Source organism: Alligator sinensis, unplaced genomic scaffold (assembly GCF_000455745.1).
Source record: "Alligator sinensis unplaced genomic scaffold, ASM45574v1 scaffold111_1, whole genome shotgun sequence".
Classification (NCBI taxonomy): Eukaryota; Metazoa; Chordata; order Crocodylia; family Alligatoridae; genus Alligator; species Alligator sinensis.
In genome coordinates, this window is record NW_005841875.1 from 915,960 (window position 1) to 935,354 (window position 19,395).

A 19,395-nucleotide genomic window follows, 5' to 3' on the forward strand; every position below is an offset into this window, starting at 1 on the left:
CAGCCCGCGGCCCCAGCACCAGGGTAAGCGGCTCCTTGCCGGGGCCCGAGCTCCTGATCCCTCCCTGTGCCTGCACGCCGGGGCGGCGGGGTGGTCTTTGATCCGTCCACTGCTCTATCCATTGATTGCTCTATTGATCAGGCATTTGGCTGAGAGGCCCAGGACACGGGGCTCGGGGGGCAGGTCAGTGCAGACGTCTATTGCCGGCCCTGGTGGCAAATCCAGCCAAGCAGGGACTGCTGCATCTGGTTGAACCCGCTGGTGTCCGGGTTCTGCTCGAAAGCTTTTGCATTAAAAAAACAAAAGGTCTCTCCTATGGAAAAGGCAATGTACCAGGTGTAGTTAGGATGATGTCCCCCCCACCCTCCCTCTGCCCCAAATTAGCTATAGGATCTTGATGTCTCCACGGATTGTTTGGGGGTTTCTTTATTTTTCTGTTCCCCGTTTGTTTTAAGTTGGAAGATATTTGTGAAGTGATGCTGTCCATTAAAAAGTGTGTGTGTGTCTGAGTTGGGGGGGAAGAGGGAAATCAAGTATTCAGAGGTTTCCCGTTTCTTGCCAATTCTGTTCTGTGTTGAAAGTGGAAGGGGGGTCGAAAGTCAGCTTTGTGCTGCCACCGTCTGGCAAGCGAAGAAAAATGTTGTAGTGGCTGCCTTCAAAACTGAAATTTATGAATGGACGCGGATGATGTATTATCCTCTGGAGTTTTATCTCATTCTCAGTGCGCTTACACAGCCCATAAGGAGTAAGCATCTTTGAGATTAGGCTTCATCGTGATGTAGGCATTATTATATTGCAAAACGTTCAAGATACTTTGGCTGGACAAACATGTTCAGCAATTGGTAATAGGAAGACAGTGTACCTATAGCCTGTTAACAGACAAATGAATGTATGTATGTATGTATGAGGTCTCATATTTTTACAGCTATGCATTGCCTGCTTTAAGAAATCTTGCAATATATATATATATATATGTCCTTTAGTCATCTTTATAGCTTTAGATTAGTGAGTGGGGAGGTTGGGGAAGGGGACTTAGTAATCATGAGTCAAAATAAAAAATAATAAATGAATTCAGGGACTGATAGAATGATGTTACAATATCTATCTATCTATATTAGACTATATAGCAAAACCGGAAATGGTTCATTTACCACTATAATCTATCTATTAGATAGATAGATAGATAGATAGATAGATAGATAGCCAGTAGGACATTATCCTGGGGTGGAATTGGATTATAGTGGTAAATGAACCATTTCCGGTTTTGCTATGTAAGGTGAAAAGGCAAAGGAAGCAAAAGAAAAATCCAGTCCCTGAAAGAGATTTCTGTAGATTTAGCGGGGCAGGGCAGGCAGGGGTAGGAATCATAGGGCCTCTTAATAAAGTCATTATTTTCACCAACTACCAAAATATTCCAGAAGTTTCAACAAATGACCAAAATGTAGCAGTTTTGTGAGCCTTGATAGCATGTTGCCTTCACAGAGATAGACTCTACAAGGGTCTGTTTTTCACCCCAAATCAGTAGTTGGTTTAAAATAGCTGGCCCACAGCTTTCAATCAAAGCTTTCTTTGCGTAGGAGCTACAGAATGTGGCTTTCGGTGAAGTACATACAATTCTGACAGCACCACACTGATGCCTTGCATCCCAGCAGCAATGCTATGATCATCCAATCACTAACTGCCTCCAGAATAATATCACCTGTGGATTACAGAAGGGGTTTTTTTGGAAGACAATCCACCTTCTTACTCAAGCAAATAGGTATCCACATAACCTTTCTCTCCATAGCCTCTTGCTTCTTCTTCACCACAGACATTATGGGGTGATCAAAATCCCTAGACTTCCAGGAAAGACTAGTGGTTCCTTGGACTGTTTCAGCTAGGTCTCAAACAGGACCCCAGCCCATATAACAGCCAGGCTGAGCAGCCCCCTCAGTCCTGGGAGATCCTCTCCCCAGCCATACCTGGGGTGATACATTACATGAAAGACCTTGCTTTTACCTCTGTGGTTGAATGCATTTCACCATTACATTTTTCAAATGAATCAGGCTTGACCTCCAGTTTTTACCCTTGTGTTTTTTGTTTGCAATGCCAGGGCAAGATATTTTGCAACCCACTCAATGAACTGCAGATACAGGCTGGAGGATTAGCACTTCCGGGGTGTGTCTACACAAGATATTTACTGCAGAGCTGACTAATTAGATGCACAGTAAAATGTCACCATTTACATATGTGTTGCTATTAGGACAGAGTAAACTAATTAACTCTGCCATAGGATAGCACTGCCAGACACAGATACCATCCTATGGTGGAGTTATTTGCTACACTAAAATGCATGTGTAGACATTGACAGGGATGGCTGCGGCACCTGGGTGTTTCAGTGTGGGCACTGCCTGCCAGCTAGCCCTGCACTGGAGCACTCTTGTACCCCAGCCAGCACCTCTGCAGCAGATTGAGCTGGGTTGGAGTAGCCCCAGGCTAGCAGGCTGACTCCCAGGACCCCCTGCCAGCTGCAGATGATCTGCCTCAGCTCAATTTGCTGTAGCCCCAGGCACATGCGCAAACACTGTGCCCAGGAGCAATAAACTCTAAGTTTGTTAAGTTGCCTTAATAGCATGTGTAAATGCACCCCTGCCATGTAGTTTGCATTTGCTATCAAGTTACTGGAGATGCTAGGATGCAGAATTATGTTGGCAATGCCTTTTCCAAACACACAGCTCAGCCATGCTGATCACACCCAAAAATGGGAAGCAGCCGCGCTGACCTGGAGCAATCATGTTCCTTTACCTCGAGCCTGAGAGGGAATACCTCTTGCCACAATTATTTCACAGGACTGCTATAAGAATTAAGCAGTGCTCTAGGCATGCAAAACCAGTGCTCAGATTATTATCCAGTGTATTTTGTCATCCATGTAACTCTATAACACTTAGCTGAACCCGCAGACTACATTTGAGGCTGGATTGCCTAGTCTGACTTCAAGTATAGCATTGTTTATATATTTAAAAATACTGCGACTTAAGGGCACTTATACATGTGCAAGGAGCCTGCTCTGACACGCTGGAAGTCCAGTGTGACAAAGCAGACTCAGTTAACTGAGTATGCTGGAGCATGTAAATTGATGTGCTCTGGCAGCCTCATGTGTCACGTGTATCTGCAGCGCAGTGCATCTCCATGCTGAGAAAACAGCGGTGACACACTTTGGACTAAAACACGGATGATGTGCTTCAGCTCAAAGTGTACCCCTGCCATTTTCTTAGTGTGGAGGTGCACTGTCCCGCTGATACACATGACACACAGGGGCTTTTAATTAGTGCCACTCAGTAAATAAAAGTACCTGGCACTGCCTCAGAAACACATGTAAAAAAGCCCTAAGATTGACCATCCAAATGATACTAGGGCTATAAATAGAAAGTAACTGAATATGACTCCATTAAAGCTTTTATCTAAGTTAAGCTGATGTTTGAAAAATGTTTGCTCCCTTGCTTGGAAGTGAAATACCTTTTAAAAAACCTTTTTTCTCCTAAGTGACTTGTAAATAAATGCCCCGTGAGAGCTAATAACATGGACCAAACATGAATCTAGCATGCCAGTGCAGCCTATCAGGTTAAGTACCTATGAGCTTTTGTAAATCCAAGTAAGCATACGTCCCCATCTTTGAGTATCTATGTTCCTTTAAAAACATTGGCTCTAAGCTACTTCTGAAAATGGGATTTAGGCAGCAACCAGGAGGTGGGTTGTGGGTAGGGCCCTGGTTTGCAAGCTTAGGCAACTGGTTTGTGGGAGGGGATTCTATTCTAGTATTGTAAACCAAGCACGCAGGCAAGCTAACCCAGTTCACTTGAGGTTTTTATCCTAGGTAAGCACCCTTATCTCACCATAGAGAATGAGACTCTGTCATGCTTTAGGAACATGTTCTGTGAAGTGCTGCGAGCACATGTCCTGTGACACTGCCTCTAGTTAGCATGTTCATTCCTGAGAACGTCACTAGAAGTGGGTATGCAGAAGTTCACAACAGTGGATCTATACTCAGGAGAGAGTCCCCTGAGGTCAGGCTATGGCCCATGGTTTTGCCTTTTACCAAAACACTTCTTCCCGATGACATTGCAGGCCTTGACATTCTTTCCTAGAAAAGCACAATATTTTAATTACGATGCCTGATGAGTTTGATCACTAGCTGTCTCAATAAAATATGCAAATGCATAGTCATTTAAATGCAAAGCACCTTTAAACAAAAATGTTAAGATAAGTGCAATCAAGTTACAATTACATTTTTTAGGAGAGTGCATTAGACACTCTCAGTACATATGATTAGTGCTGAGACTGCCTGTACAAGTAGAGTACAGTACAGTATCAAGCAGAATCGTGACACACGAGTATGCCTGAGTATCCACAATCCTCCGCATTGTCACTGTTTTGTTATAACTCAATACTAGGGCCAAGCACAGTTTTGAGAACGTGAATCAATAACTGAATATTTCTTATGGAAATAGTCAAAGTTAAGGTTAGAGTTTTCTGCATCTTCTTCTCTCTTTAAAAGAAGACAAAATGGTGTGGCTGAGATATTGATTTTCCCTTGTCATGACCAAGGCTAGGGGCTGTCATTCATCACAGGGGCATCTTTCTATAAGCTGTGATGCTCTTGCACTCCCCCTCTCCCCGGCACAGAGTAGAGATTACATTTAGTTTGCTCTGCTCCTTCTCCTATAGAACATTCATAAGTGCTTACATTTTTACATTAGTCACACTTTGGTGGGCAGGTTCAGGTGAACAGCATCTTTCAGCCTCTTGTTACTCTTGCTGTTGATGCTAGAATGAAGCGAGAAATCTGTGTTCACTGTAGGGGGCGGGGAGGGGGAAACCCAACATGATAGATCAACCTTTTGGTGAGCTACTTATACTTGCAAGTAGTTACTATGTTCATATATGTGGATCTTTGGACCAAACTGTCTTCTCAAGCAACATTTCTAAAATTGGGGCCATTTCATTTTGCTCCATGCCCAAGTCTGGGGGCAAGGGAAGTGAGTGGGTACGGCTTCATATTGCATTTGTATTGATGAAAAAAGAAGCCAATGGTGTTGTGTTCATTAATGCATACTATCTGATCTCCTTTGTCCTTTTGGTGCCAATCTCTAGCGTTCTTTCAAGCCCACATTGCAGTGGTATTTCTGCAGTGATGCATCTACTTTTCCTAGACTGAAGGTCAATATCAAAATGGGGAGCAGATGGAGCACATGGAGAGAAACCCTGTGCTGCCCACAGAGCAGCACCACCTGCTAATTTTTTATTGCTGCCTGTTATGTCTCAGGTAACATTTTCAAAAGCACCTGAGAACTTAAGACTTTTAGTGGTGTATAAAGCCCTTAGTCACTGCTGACAGCAGAACCTCTGCTCCCAAGTCACTAAAGTATAGGTACAGGGAAAGCACTGGTGCTAATGGAGCTGTGATTTGGTTGCTGTGCTATTGCAATATAAATAATACAACTTGAAGGGTGCTTATTGGGTACAAACTCTGATAAACACACAGCCCTTTATGGGTTTCATTAATAAGCACAATGATTCTAGTCATAGTAATGGGACTTGGGTGTCCAAATCTCCTAGGATGAGTTAAGAAATCATAGACCGGTAGAGCATTAAGTACTCGGACTCAGGAGAGAGAGATCCTTTTGACAAGTCTCTGTAAGAGAAAGAGGCAATGAGGTAAAGACAGGAATGTCTCTGCCCCATCACCGTGTTAGACTAACAGAGTAGTTTTCCCATTGACAAGCTGTGAGGTATCTGGGTGGGTATGGATCTGACTTTTGATCATCTTGCTCCTTTGCTCTCTGCTCTATGTTGCATGTATCTCTGTCGCCTGATATTCCCTCTAGCTTTCAGAAAAGCTGCTAATTGGAGTGTGACACAACACCAAATCAGAAGGTATGACCTAGGTTTTTAGGAGAGGCATCTAATTTTAGGCACCTACCTTTAGACACCTGGCAACAGAATTTGAGCAAGAAAATGAGGCACTTACTCCTTAAATTGTTCTGGGTCAGGAAACAGAAGAGCTGCTCTAAATAACATGAAAGAGGGAACCGAATGGATGCCTGTTTGTTTGTTTCTTTGTATCAGGTAGGATTTAGCAGAACAGACAATATGCTCAGTCTTGGCCTATATATAGCAAAGCTTTCTCTGCACATGGGAGTATTCTATTGCCACTTGATATGGAAAGACGGGGGGGAATTGCTCTCTCTCTTTCTCTGTCTTTTTACCTGCTTTATAAGAAACAGGATACTTTCTAAGTGAAGAAGTTCCCCCTGAATGAGCAACAACCTTCCACTAAAATGGAATATTGCAGTTTTCTGGAGCTTCTGTTATCAAGACATAAACATTTGGAAACATTTGAAGTCTTATCACATGCAGAATAATGATAGTTAAACAATAATTGCATTCTACAAAGAGGGGGTCTTTGGCACGCAATAGTCCATAAATCAAATGTTTCAGTGGCATAGTCTATGATGTGCATAGGATTTCTGTCTCTCCTCTGGTGGGACAGAAAATAGCAGTAAACTGTCTTGAAAATGTGGTTTCTGTCAAGAGGATCCACTGTAATTTTCTGAAGTTTTAACGTACCAAAGCTATAGCTGATTGCACTGGCAATTTCCATCTGTTGCTGCCAAGGCCAAGATTCAGTAGATATTACCACATGCCTCACTTTAACCCCATTGGAACTATACCTAAATGATTAAAATTAGGTACGAGCTTAAATATCCTGCTGACTCAGAGCCTGATGTAAAACCCATTGGAACAGATAGACTTGTGTTGACTTCAATTTGTGTTGGGTTGGGTCTGTAATGACTAAAAGAAGGGCTGCAGTATGAAATCCAAATGGTTCAACTGTGTTGGGAGTGGTGGAAATCATTCAGCTGTCATTGCAAAGTGAAATTTCGTTGAAAGTAGAATTCAGATGCTGTGTATTTTTCAGCTAGGTCTTGTTTTACTATTGGAGAATCCCATAGTGACTTGCATGTTGGGTATCATAGATGAAATCCCCAAGGTTAGAAGTCAAGAAAGTATTTGGCTATTGCTCAGTAAGCCAATTTATATCATCCAGAATGTGTCCTAACTGTATTATGGCAGAATAAATGCAAGAGCTTAAATTAATAGAACGCTTCCTACCTTATATGAGATTATAGGAGATCTAAAACAAAGTCATTGAGAAAGTAATGGAGCTTCCTTGCTGTCTTTGCACAGGTTGAGAAACAGCAGTTCTGAAAACATGAATCGAAGGCACACAACCCTTCGGGAGAAGGGCCGGAGGCAGGCTATCCGGGGCCCAGCCTATATGTTCAATGAGAAGGGCACCAGCCTGACCACTGAGGAAGAGCGCTTTTTGGATTCTGCGGAATATGGCAATATCCCGGTTGTGCGGAAAATGCTGGAGGAATCCAAAACTTTGAACTTTAATTGCGTTGATTATATGGGACAAAATGCCCTGCAGTTAGCAGTGGGGAACGAGCATTTGGAGGTAACTGAACTCCTTCTGAAAAAGGAGAATCTGGCACGCGTTGGGGATGCGCTGTTGTTAGCCATCAGTAAGGGATATGTCCGCATTGTGGAAGCAATATTGAACCACCCGGCCTTTGCACAAGGGCAACGCCTGACACTTAGTCCTCTCGAACAGGAACTACGCGATGACGATTTTTATGCTTACGATGAAGACGGAACTCGATTTTCCCATGACATCACCCCCATAATACTCGCTGCCCATTGCCAGGAGTATGAAATTGTTCACATTTTGCTCCTGAAGGGCGCACGGATAGAAAGGCCCCATGATTACTTCTGCAAATGCAACGAATGTGTGGAAAAACAGAGGAAAGATTCTTTTAGTCACTCTCGATCAAGAATGAATGCCTACAAAGGATTAGCAAGTGCCGCTTATTTGTCTCTTTCCAGTGAAGACCCTGTTCTAACGGCTTTGGAGCTAAGCAATGAATTAGCAAGGCTAGCCAACATTGAAACAGAATTTAAGGTAACTTGACATAAAACCTCTTCCTGAGGCTGAATGTGGTTCTTTATGTTTTACATATGAAAGAGTGTTGGTCAGTAATTCAGGGTTCAAAAAAGAAAGATTCATTATAAGTCGTCATCTTCCATTGCAACCTCAGAGGAAGGGAGGCCTCAGTCAGTATTCAGATTCAATTAGAGCTTTTATCTAAAATATGAATGGTATGTGCTTCCTAGAAAGGAGGCAGGGGGCACTTCCAGTCTTTCTACTACTATAAAAAAAATCCTCAGACTCAGATTTTTTCCCCCATTTTTATAAATGACAGTTCATTAGAAACTAAGAACTTCTTTTTCACTGTGAAATCTAGGCTTTCTAAATCAAGGACTGATGCACCCAATTTACTATATTAGAAAGAAGAACAGGAGAACCAAAAGGCTTATCCTCCTCTCCATCCATGACCACCATTTTGTATGTACAAGAGAGAGCAAAGCTTCCATTTTAAATCCCCGAGGAAAAGTCATGCTATCCCATAACCTTAAAATTTGGGGGTAACTGATGAGGGAAGTTAAGAGCACATGTATATGTTTAATGCTTTTGCTCTCCAAACCTTGTGTTTTTTTTTCTTTACAGCAGCCTTTTTCAACTCCTAAATTGCCAATCTGTACTTGTTTATCTGGGATAGGCTTTGAAAGTGCTGAATACTAGAGCGTGCAGAAATGAATGCAACTGAAATGCTTTGGATAATAACTATGTACAGCTTGTATGGTTCCAGATCCAAAATTCATACTCATCTCACTCTGAAAGATAAACTGATGTCATCCCTCACTTTTAACATATAGTAGCAAAACTCCAAAGGACTAGAACTCGCGGGGTGCACAAAGGATGTCATCGTGGTAGGGACAAAAAGGGGAGGGTCTCTTTTTTCAAAAGTAAAGGCTCCTGCCTCTTCTCTGTTAGCTTATTTGGACCTGTGGTTCCCAAGAGGAGATGGCATCATGTTTGGTTTCTTGTGTTAAGTCCTCTGTAACCAGTCTGGTTAAAACGAGGTGGGTAATCAATCAAATGCTTTCTCTCCTCAAATGTGGCAAGCTGCACCTTAAAATGCTATAACTCCATGTAGAGAAGCAGTGCTCAGAGGAAGGATTAATAATAAAAGCAGAAGGAAGTAGTTGTGAAAGGTCCACTAAGGCTTCTGTGTTTCTCATAACAGTAAACTTGATAACTGTCTTGCACAAATTATTCAGGATTAATCTTAGGCTGAGTTTGTAAATGTCCAATGCCGTTTGCAACATTTCTGAAGTCATTAGCATAACCCCAAAGATATTAGTCATAGAAATCCAATTTCAGCAGCTCAGCCGTCAGCTTATGAGAAGTTGTGAGACATGAGTATTGTGCAGCTGTATCTCTGATCAGTAACATAGGTGCAATAAAAGCCCAGGTTGTCAGTAAACGGGGGTAGGATGGCTGCCAGGCATCCCATTATTTTTTAATTTGAAAAACTAGTCAAGTGTTCAAGTATTCTTTTCAGAATTTCTCAGAGTACATACTCTGATTTGGAGGTGACAAGAATCTTATATCTTCTTAAGCAGTTGCCTTCTAAATGAACTAGACATATTATTATAGGAGAAAGGGGAGTGATCTCTTTGGAAAAAAAAAAGGGTCAGATCTAGTGAACTCTTTTGCACACGGGAATAATGCTTTGCAGGATCTGGTTCCAATAGCAGTCATGTAAAAAGGGTGTGGAGTCTAACCTTGCAACACTTGCCCCTGGGACCAGTCAAGCACAAGCAGTCTGATTGACTGCCTGCCTGGACGCGCCAGTGAGGAAGAGGTGTCATATTGGATCCATGGTTATCACCATTAGAGATCATTAATGTTCCAGCTTCTGTTTAGCAGAGAAAAAGGTCATGTGAGGAGTGTCAAGAGCTTTCACCATCGCACGGTCGTCAGCCCTGATAACTGTCTCTCTGCACCACTACAAGTACACTTCTGCATTTCCGCTCTTGTTTCTGAAGCTGCCACCTCTGGTTCTTGCCTAGGCCAAATCTACCATATGAAAAGAATACTCCTGAAGTTAACAGGGAAAAGGAGACGAAATGCTATGGTGACAGATGCCTTATAAATATCTGACATTAGTAGATGGCCTTAAGTAGTTAGGTAGAAAGACAGGGATAAAGAATCTCTCTGCTCTCTCTACTCTCTTATATTTGCGTGTGATAGTTGGCCCAGTCCCATAATTTTGTCAAAGGCCCTAGGTACCATTTTTCTTTACGTGTTAGAAATCTAGAGATGCAGTTAAAATCTTACTGAGACATTATTTAATATGATTCATAATCTTTTATAGGTTAGCCTTCAGTGTCTTCAGGAGCATGCAAGGTCTGAAGAAATGTAATGTATTACTAATATAGGCAAATACAATTTTTCACACAGTATTTCATTATCTTAACCTAAAAGATGGAACACCCAGTCAGGCACTAAGTGTTTATTTGCAATTTTTACAAGGGAGTAAATCAACCCTCACTCTTCTTCCATTTTGTGAGATGTATTCCCATAAAGAGTTTGTGATTTAAAATGCACTCCAGAAACTCACAAAATAATGATCAATTTGCAAAATCTAAGGGCATCCAGCTAATTTTAGATGGTGTTTTCAGTCTTGAAAAGAAAGATAGTGGAATTTGGACTCAACTTTTGGTTTGGGTTGCTGAGAGTGAGTCAGTCAGTGTAAAATTCAGAATTACCCTACAGACTGTTTTGTTAGGGCTGCATCCACAGCATGCCAGTAACACACTGGCACAAGATGGAAAGGCTGCCTCTAGTGGGAATACCTGATTTCAGTGTTAATGATGGTAGCAGGCATGAAGAAACATGTAACATGAGTTAATTGTACATAAATACCCATTTTTAATTGTTTTCACTTAGGCTTAGAGCACTGTTAGACAAGAATGACATTCAGCCTGTGATACGGTTAGGTCAGAGGCAGAATACAGGAATTGCTTTTGCGGGGGGGGGGCAGTGTGAAATATTTTAGAAGAATTAAACTTTGTGTACAAGTTTGGAAACTTAAATTTTTTATTTTAGAAACACAACTTCCTGATAGCATAAAAAAGCTTGAAAAAGACGCATTACCTATGGAAGGCCAAATAAGTTAATGGGGAAATGCGCCTATCATCACACCTAGGCAAGAACTGATTGTCAACTCTCAATGACAATAAAGGGATTTCCCTGAATGAGTCTTATCATAAATCACCATGCTTCAAAATTTACCTTAAGGGTTTCGCTGCAACTTGTTGCACCCTCAGAGGGTGCATCTACATGAGATGCTTACTGTGGAGTTGTCTAATTAGTTCCTCACTAAAGGGTTCAGCGTCTACACATGCAGCTCTATTACACATGCAGCTACACATGCAGCAGTATTAGGCCACAGGAAACTAATAAACTTTGCAGCATGTTAGTCCTTGTAAATGCAAGTACTATCCTGCTGCAGAGTTTTTTCATGCATAGCAATGCATGGGTAGATGCTGACCAGGCTGGCTAGGGTATGAGGGTGCTTCAATGTGGGCTACCTGCCGGCTATCCCTGCATGGGATCACCCTTGTGCCCCAGCTAGCCCCTCTGCAGCATGTTGAGCTGGGTCGGAGCAGCCCTGGGCTGGCAGGCTGATCCCCCAGGTCCTCTGCCAGCTGGGGCTGCTCTAACCTGCCTTAACATGATGCAGTTCTGGGCACACATGCAAACACAGTGCCCAGGAGCAGTAAACTCTGGTGCAATATGGGCTGGAGTTTATTGTGCTCCATTAATTTCATGCGTAGATGTACCTACAGCATATCAAATCACAGTCACTGAACATCTACACTGAAAAGCACGCCTGCATAACCCTTGATGGTTGATCTGTGGGAGCACAGCCCCCTGTTTGAGAAGACATACATAAATATTTGCAAGAGGGAAAGTTAAGGTTTTCATTTTTTGCCACTTAGCCTTGGAGGCTACAAGTGAATTTGGTAAGACCCGGACAGTCTGCTATGATCTTGATTCTGAAGTATTGGGATGAAGTACAAGAAAGGAGTCTTGGAGGTTTGAGAGACAGAAACTCAGTGTCAATCAGTAATACATAGACTTGGCCAGATATTCACTAGATGTAAATCAGTATAGCTTCATTCACAGCAGCGATGGATCTGGGCCCCTAATTAGAATACAGGCATGGAGGCAGAATGCATTTCTCAGATAGCGTGGAATGTGAGTATCTGCCTTTGTGAATAAGGTCTGAAAAAGGATCAGATTTGGTTTGAAAAGAAAAGGTCTGAAAAGTGTGGGGTAGGATTATGTGCCATAGAAGCGGGTTTTTTTCCCCAGGTCATTCCTTTTAAGCTTCTGATGTCTTACAATGTCTTGCACAGAAAGCTCCCCTATTAATGCTAGAATCGAATGAGGCTGCAGCAGTCTGGTTCTAAAATGAAACTTTTCAATAAAAGGCAAAACCCAAGATATACGGAAGGGAAAATACTCAACTTGCCGTTTGTACAAAAAAATTCTCTCATCTGCCTTTAGCACAGTCATAACACGGTCCCATTAAATTACTTGGCAACTAGCCTGAATAAGGGGAAAAGTCATGACAAAAGTAGATTTTTTGAAAGTTTGCAACAAAAAAAAAGGAGCAAGAGTTTGAGTCATTGAGATTCATTGGCAATTTATGCATGATTTGCATACTAGTAACTCAAGGGTGAAATATAGTGTTTTCCAGACAAAAGTGCACTCTTGCCTTCCACAAGTTAGTTATTTTATACTTCAGGGCAACTCAGGGCACCTACCCCCCAATCTGATTCTGACCTCATGGTAAACTGGGGCATAAGTTGTGAAGTAGGAGCGGTAACACTTCATTGTTTTGTGACTCCTGATGTAAAGGAAAATGTAAGAGCAGCAGATCTTACACCAGATTGTATATTTAAAGTAGGGGCTCCTTTAGATAATGTACTACTAGCTTTGCCAACTCTGTATTGCCCTCCTCTTGCAGCTTCCCATATGGAGGGCACAGTGGAGTGGATGTGTGTATAGCAGAAGTAGTTGTGCTCTTGGCAGTCTTTACTGGCACAGCGGTTCTTATGGGGCACTGCAACCAGGCACAACTAAGAGCATCTCCAAGGCTGCTCTGATCTGTATCAAGTGGTGAGGAAAGCCATAGCTGGCTCTAGAGCAGGAGTGGGGCAATTTTTTGCTAGCCCCTTGCTTACGTATTGATGGGACTTTACAATGCCTCTTTCATCAAGTCACTCTTTAACATGAGAGCCGCCCTCCAAGCAAAACATTTGATCTTTGTCTTACTTTTAAAATGTTGTTGAAGCCTCTTGGTAGGCAACAAGTCATAAATGAGCACCCTAAACAAATTGTGAGAGGGGTCATAAATTGTGTAGCAACGTGCAACTGCAGCTTATAAAACACTGCAAAAAGAAGCCCTAAAAACATCAGGAATGAGACATCTTCATAAGAAATTAAAAATGCTGGCTTACAACTACAGCTAGTTGGGGTTTTTTTCCTGTGATTTCTTTTCCCACTGATTCGTTGCCCCCAAATTAAACATTTTTGGGGGGAATGGGTCATTTTCAACAAAGTTTTTGTCCAGCAGACAAAAGTCCCCTGCTCCAGGATGGACTAGATGGGGCAGAGGGGTGGGAATCCACTGTAACAGAGATGACAGTCCGGTGGCGGGACACTTACCAGGGATGTTGGAGATCCATTCCTTCAAGACTTTGCTCTGCTAGATCCAATCCAGGGGTTTGAGCTTTTGTCTCTCACATCTCTGGGCTATTTTGGGGGTGAGAACTGACTCTGTAGCACAATGCTTATGGGAGTTACCTGGATGTTGAGACCGATGTTCAAGTCTATGCTCTTCCATATTCATACTCAGGTGGCTAATTAGTGGTTCATGTCTTTCTCATTCTCTCATTGAAGCAGGGAGTTGAACTACCATCTCAGTGTAGTGCCCCCGCCCATGAACTACCAGCTATTCTGGGGTGGGCTGGTGGGTCTCTCTTTTCTTTCCCTTCCCTCTATTAAAAATACTAACAAGGCTTGAGAAAGTACAGAAAAATATTGGAATCTCACAGGCAAAAAGTCACAAAACAAGAAATATATTTCCCAACTATCTTTACTTACAGCCCAGAGAGTAAAATTATAAAGTGAGATCCCAAAATTCAGATACGCTTAAATTTTGAATCTGATCCCATCTAGACTATAGTTAAACCTTATTTAAGTTTCCATAGATCTATATTATATTCCACAGCAGTCAGCTATGAAAGAATGCGCAGCCCTAAACTGATGGGCTACCTTCTCTGCATTGCATTCAAGTACTTTTATTCAAGTTGAGAAATACTTTATGAATATTCCCCATTTAGGTGGAAAAATCTCTCTTTTAAGCATAAAAGGAGAAAACAATCTGTCTGTATTTATAGTCTGTATTCTCTTCCTCCTTCTCATGTTGCTCCTGCAATTTCAGTCACTTGTAGCAGGGATACAATAAACCAGACTTGTGCCACAATCTAGATAGGTCAACAGTATTTACGCTTCTTTAACTGCAAACAGAACATGGCCCATAGGATGCAGCCTCCTTAGAGGTGTAACCTTCCTGTGATACAATATGCAAATATCTTCACAGGTGTCATCTGCACACAATCCGGTGACTCATTTCTTAGATTGGGATGTCACAGAGCAGAGGCAGTATTATTATTAAAAAAGGGCTGTGTGCTTATTGATCTTGTTAGGTGATTGCATTTTTAGCAGGTGACTGGGTGGGGCAATGCCCTTGTGACATATATAACAGAAATGTCAGGCTAAATTGAAAGCTATACGATGAATGTTCGAAAATGGTGAGTGAAATGCAGCCTATTAGCTCTGCTCGCTCTTTATTCTCTGGGATTACCCTCTTTCCTTCTGTTAAGGTCTACAATGTACAGGTCTCTGCAAGGCCATTGCTGTCACCTTAAGTACATGCTTCAGGATCACGGCATGTCCTTGTGACAAAGAGCAAGGCTCCATTCAGCAGTCAAAGCAAATTACATACAGAATTGCAAAGGAGGAGATGTAAAGATCTTGCCAATCAGAAGCAGTGTAATAAGATCTTTATTCAGGCTGCTTCAAATGTTACTGCAGAAATGATCAAAGCCACCACCGTGCGCTCCATATGGGAAGGTATATGGTGGATGATCCTTGCTTATTAATCCTATCAGCGTTGTCTGTTCCTCTACATCAACCTTTGTTTTCCCTTTCCCTGCTGGTCCCCTTGTTGCCATTGTTGCTCTACCTATTGCCATCCACATTAATCAATCCTTCTCTAAATTGTAAGGGGAGGACCTAGACTCACCCTCTGACATTGTACCTGGTCAATCGTTTGCCTGCACAAATAGCTAGATCTGGACGGCTGATGTGTCAGTAATACCAGTATTTGCAAAGGCAATCAAGTAATTTGAAGCCCAGGACAAGATCCTCAGCTGGTGTAAAACAGCTGTCATTTCAGTGGGGCTACACTCATTTTCCATCAGCAGAAGATCTTTCCTCTAACATGCCCATTCATAATGAAAGCCCCCATCGGGCCTCTAGCAAAAGGACATGGCAAATTGCACATGCGATGATACAGTAAGACCACCCCCATGGTTTAACCTAATGCTCCCACACAGTTGTTCTCAGCCTTTTTAGACTCTTAGCTCTTGTTGCACTCAAGACACCCCTTGGAAAATGCCAGCTCTTAGGTATCATGCATTTTTTAAGTGCCAAAAAATAATAGAGCAATGCTTCTGTTGAAAAGGACTTGGAAAGCACAAGTCAGGAAGGCTCCTGGCACTGTGGATTCCTATATGTATTTCCTCTGGGTATATCTGTGAATCGTGCGTAGGCGCTTGCATACCTAACAATACTAATAATGCGCAGAACCCTTTAAAAGAGTCTCACAGCACTCCAGGATGCCATGGCATCTAGTAGAGAATGACTGTTTTAACAAGGCTTGTCTTCTTGCTATTTTCCTCCTAATCTACTGGGTACTGGTAAACTTCATGTAAGAAGTTTGATGAAAATCTGTTAATGGAAGTACCATTGCAAGCTCCCTCTATGACCAGATTTATATGACACATATGAGGACATGGGTTGACAGTCTGACAGGACCATGTTACTGCTAGTGCAAAGTGGCTTTTAAGCTGGTGTATCTGGAGCTGGGGTAGGCCACAGCAAGATCAGTGAGATGTAGGCATCGCAACTCTTCTACTCATCCTAATTGATAGCACAGCTGGTGACTAGGGGGGAGGGAGGATGGTTGGGACAATCTCTGGTGGCTCCTGGAGACCTTTAGTATTTGATATAAATTTAGAGCAGTTGCCAAGCTGCTCCATCTGATTCTGATTGGATTGGCTCAGCATCTAATGAGACCAAGGTTGGGGTAGCACAAAAGTGCCCCTTTGCCCATTGCCTCCTGAGATCATGCCAGATGTTTCCCAGTTGTTGGGGAGACTGTGTGCCTGGAAACACTGGGCTGTGTCTAGAGCAGCCACACGAGCTGTGAGGCTTCTTTATTGAAAAGTGAGAGATCATTATCTCAGTCTTCTGGTCGAGTCTTCCTCCCTGTGGGTTTCGACCATGCCCCTGGTGACCTAGAAGCACCTGTGGGGTGTTCCTGAAGATGAAGATAGCATATGAGTATCTAGCCTGTGCCAGATTATTTGCCCATCTCTTTCCAAAGGCCAGACTCTGACTATGGACCTGGCATTTCCCTATGATCATGAATATGAGTTTTCAAAAAAATAAAAACAATCAAAAAATCACAGCATTTTAATGCAGCCTCAGTGATTGCTTGGCAATATGTTACAGTGCTAATAGAAACCTGGTGGCTGCAAGAGAAATACAGCTTACAGCAGATGCGTTAGAAACAGGTGAGACAGAAAATATTTTACCATTAAATCTAGTGCTTGAGAAAGGTCCCATGTTAAGAGCCAGGGGAAATGAGCTTCTCTGTTTATCCACAGCATGGATAGAGCTGAGGGAGCATTGAGAAATGTTCTCTGTAATGATGCTGCCCTAGCTGTGCACCTCAGCTCTGCTTTGGAGGAAGGGAGAGTACCATTGCGATGCCCAGCAAGTCCATGGTACCCTTTCAGAGGCTGCAAAGAAGATGTCTGTTAGCATCTGGGAGACATTGAGTTAGGTCCCCTGTTCTGTCACAAACTTCCCATGTGGCCCTGGGGATCTCAGCCAGGGCTACACCCAATAAAAGACCTCAGGGTTTAGAAGTTAAGCAGAATTTCAAGTTAAGAAAGATATCTCCTTATGTAGTGCCTGGGGAAAATTAGTCATTCAACTCAATTCAGTTTATCTTGTGTTAAGCACTGAGCTGCTCAGACCTGTCAAGACTAGGATATTTTTTAACATGTTCAGAGGTGCAACTGTCCAGAAGGGACTTTAAAGTAAGACACGAAGGTACCTATGGGCTTTAGGGACAGGCTGAGTAGGCGTTTTCAATACTGAACTTTTGGACTTGGTGCTTGATTCTGTGGAAATGATAGTAGCTACCATAAACTGGCAGAAGTAAATGTAGTAGAGCCTACTGTTTCAAAAAATAACTAATAGTTTTTTTTTAATTTAAGCAAGACAGAATTTGGGGAGCAAGTGCTTTTAATTGTATTTGGAAGCTGGAGACAAAAGTGTAATTGTGATTGCATGAGCTGAGCTCCATAGACACGTGTCTGGGAATAATTTGATGTGAAAAATGCATGATACACACTGATAAAATAGAATTAGGCTATTGTTGTCTCTTGAAAATGATGGTAAGAAAAGAGGTACAGACAGTAACGACTGGGAAACAGGAGGCTAGGAGGGAAAACTGCTGCTATTTATTTTCACAGGCATGATTTTGAAAATGTAGATCATTTCTTAAAAGAACATCAGGATAAGAAACAGCAACAATATAATCTGAAAATTGTAAGGGAGAATTATTTCCTGGGAAATACTCAATCAGAAGGCAGCAGTTATAAAAACAAGATAGGCATTTAAGGAGAAAAACAACCAGAACAGAAACTGAATCAAGCAGAAGTGTAGGGTTATTGCTGGGAAAAGGTAGTACTGAACTAATAACGGTAACAGCGTGGCATTTGAGAGTCTGATCTGAGGGCATTTTGATTAATAGAGAAATTGTTGTTTCTTGCGCTATTGCTGCACAGGACATGATATCAGTGTCACCCACTTGGATGCCTGCTGGAGCACAGTATGAATTTACACTTCATAAGGTTTGTCCTGAAGAGCCTCAGCGTGAAATCTCCTAGCATCGGCATTGCTATGGAAGGCACAAAGGCCAAGATTGTTAGAGGAGCATAGGCAGCTTAATCCCACTGAAATCAAAGGCCTCTAGGAGCTGCAAAAAACATAACAATATGGCCAAAACATCTCAGACCTGTCATAGCTTTCTTACACTTAGGTGCAGAAGTGTTAGAGGTCACACAAGGGCACAGTACCGCTCCTTGCCTGTTAGAGAGAGAATCCAGGGGCCTTCTCTCCATGGGAATGCGTATGAGCATGACGGGTTGCAGACAGTCCAGGGAAGTGAGGGGGGCTGCTGACTCTGAGCTGCATGGCAGGGGATGTAGTTAAAGAGAGGCTCTGGGCTAAAGAAGCCCAATATGCTCCCTTTGGGGTAGTAGGGGCAGGGTGTCCCTTTTTGGGGTCCCTACAAATGCTTAGTGGCAGGTGCCCTAGTTGTTACTAGAAAGCCATACTGATTGTAGCCTTGGAATGGACAGGTGCTAACCAGTTTCAGAGCTGCTAATGCAACAGGAACCAGGGACCGGACTAGGATCCTGTGGATTTGCACAGTTTGCTCTCCCCTGACACTGGGCTTGGGGAGGAGGATTTTCCTACCAAATGCCACTTTTCATTGTCTCTGTGTCTGTGGGGGGGTCTCGCTGTTTGATGCTGAAGCCTCTCCTGCAGCATTAGTGCAGTGGCTGCAGTTTTCCCTGCCAAACTCCATCCCAGGCTAGGATTTAAAAGCAGCAGGCAAGCATCATTCTTCTGGATCATGGTGTGCACCTAAGAGGTCTATAGTCAGGGGTCTGATGAATCCATTTGTACAGAGTCCTGCAACCATCACACCAAGACTTTCCATGCATATACCTAGGAAGAGTATGGAGGAGTGGAGCCTGCCCAAGACCTACCATCCCTGCTTTAGACTGTTGAGACGGAGTCCAAAAGCCAGACAGAGTCTAGGCTTTCAGTGCCTCTATGGCTGTAGCTTTTGCCACAGAGCAATGGAGGATTTGAAAGTAGCCACCTAAAAGACACTCAAATTGGCATTTTTACAAGGTGATTTTCATGAACGATGCATGTCCCCAGAGGCTGGGGGGCACGGCGACTGCCCCCAGGCAGTGGGGGCGGGGGGGGCAGCAGCG

At 42.8% G+C, this 19,395-nt stretch overlaps 1 protein-coding gene across 1 annotated transcript in view; it reads left to right on the forward strand.

Moving 5' to 3' along the window:
- Positions 1–7,249: 7,249 nt before the first annotated feature.
- TRPC7 (transient receptor potential cation channel subfamily C member 7) overlaps positions 7,250–19,395 on the forward strand; it is a 115,654-nt gene continuing 103,508 nt past the window's right edge. Inside the window, exon 1 of the mRNA XM_025196023.1 lies at positions 7,250–8,005. Within this exon, the coding sequence (XP_025051808.1) occupies positions 7,253–8,005 (753 nt within the window). The 5' untranslated portion in view covers positions 7,250–7,252. The remainder of the gene's footprint in view (positions 8,006–19,395) is intronic.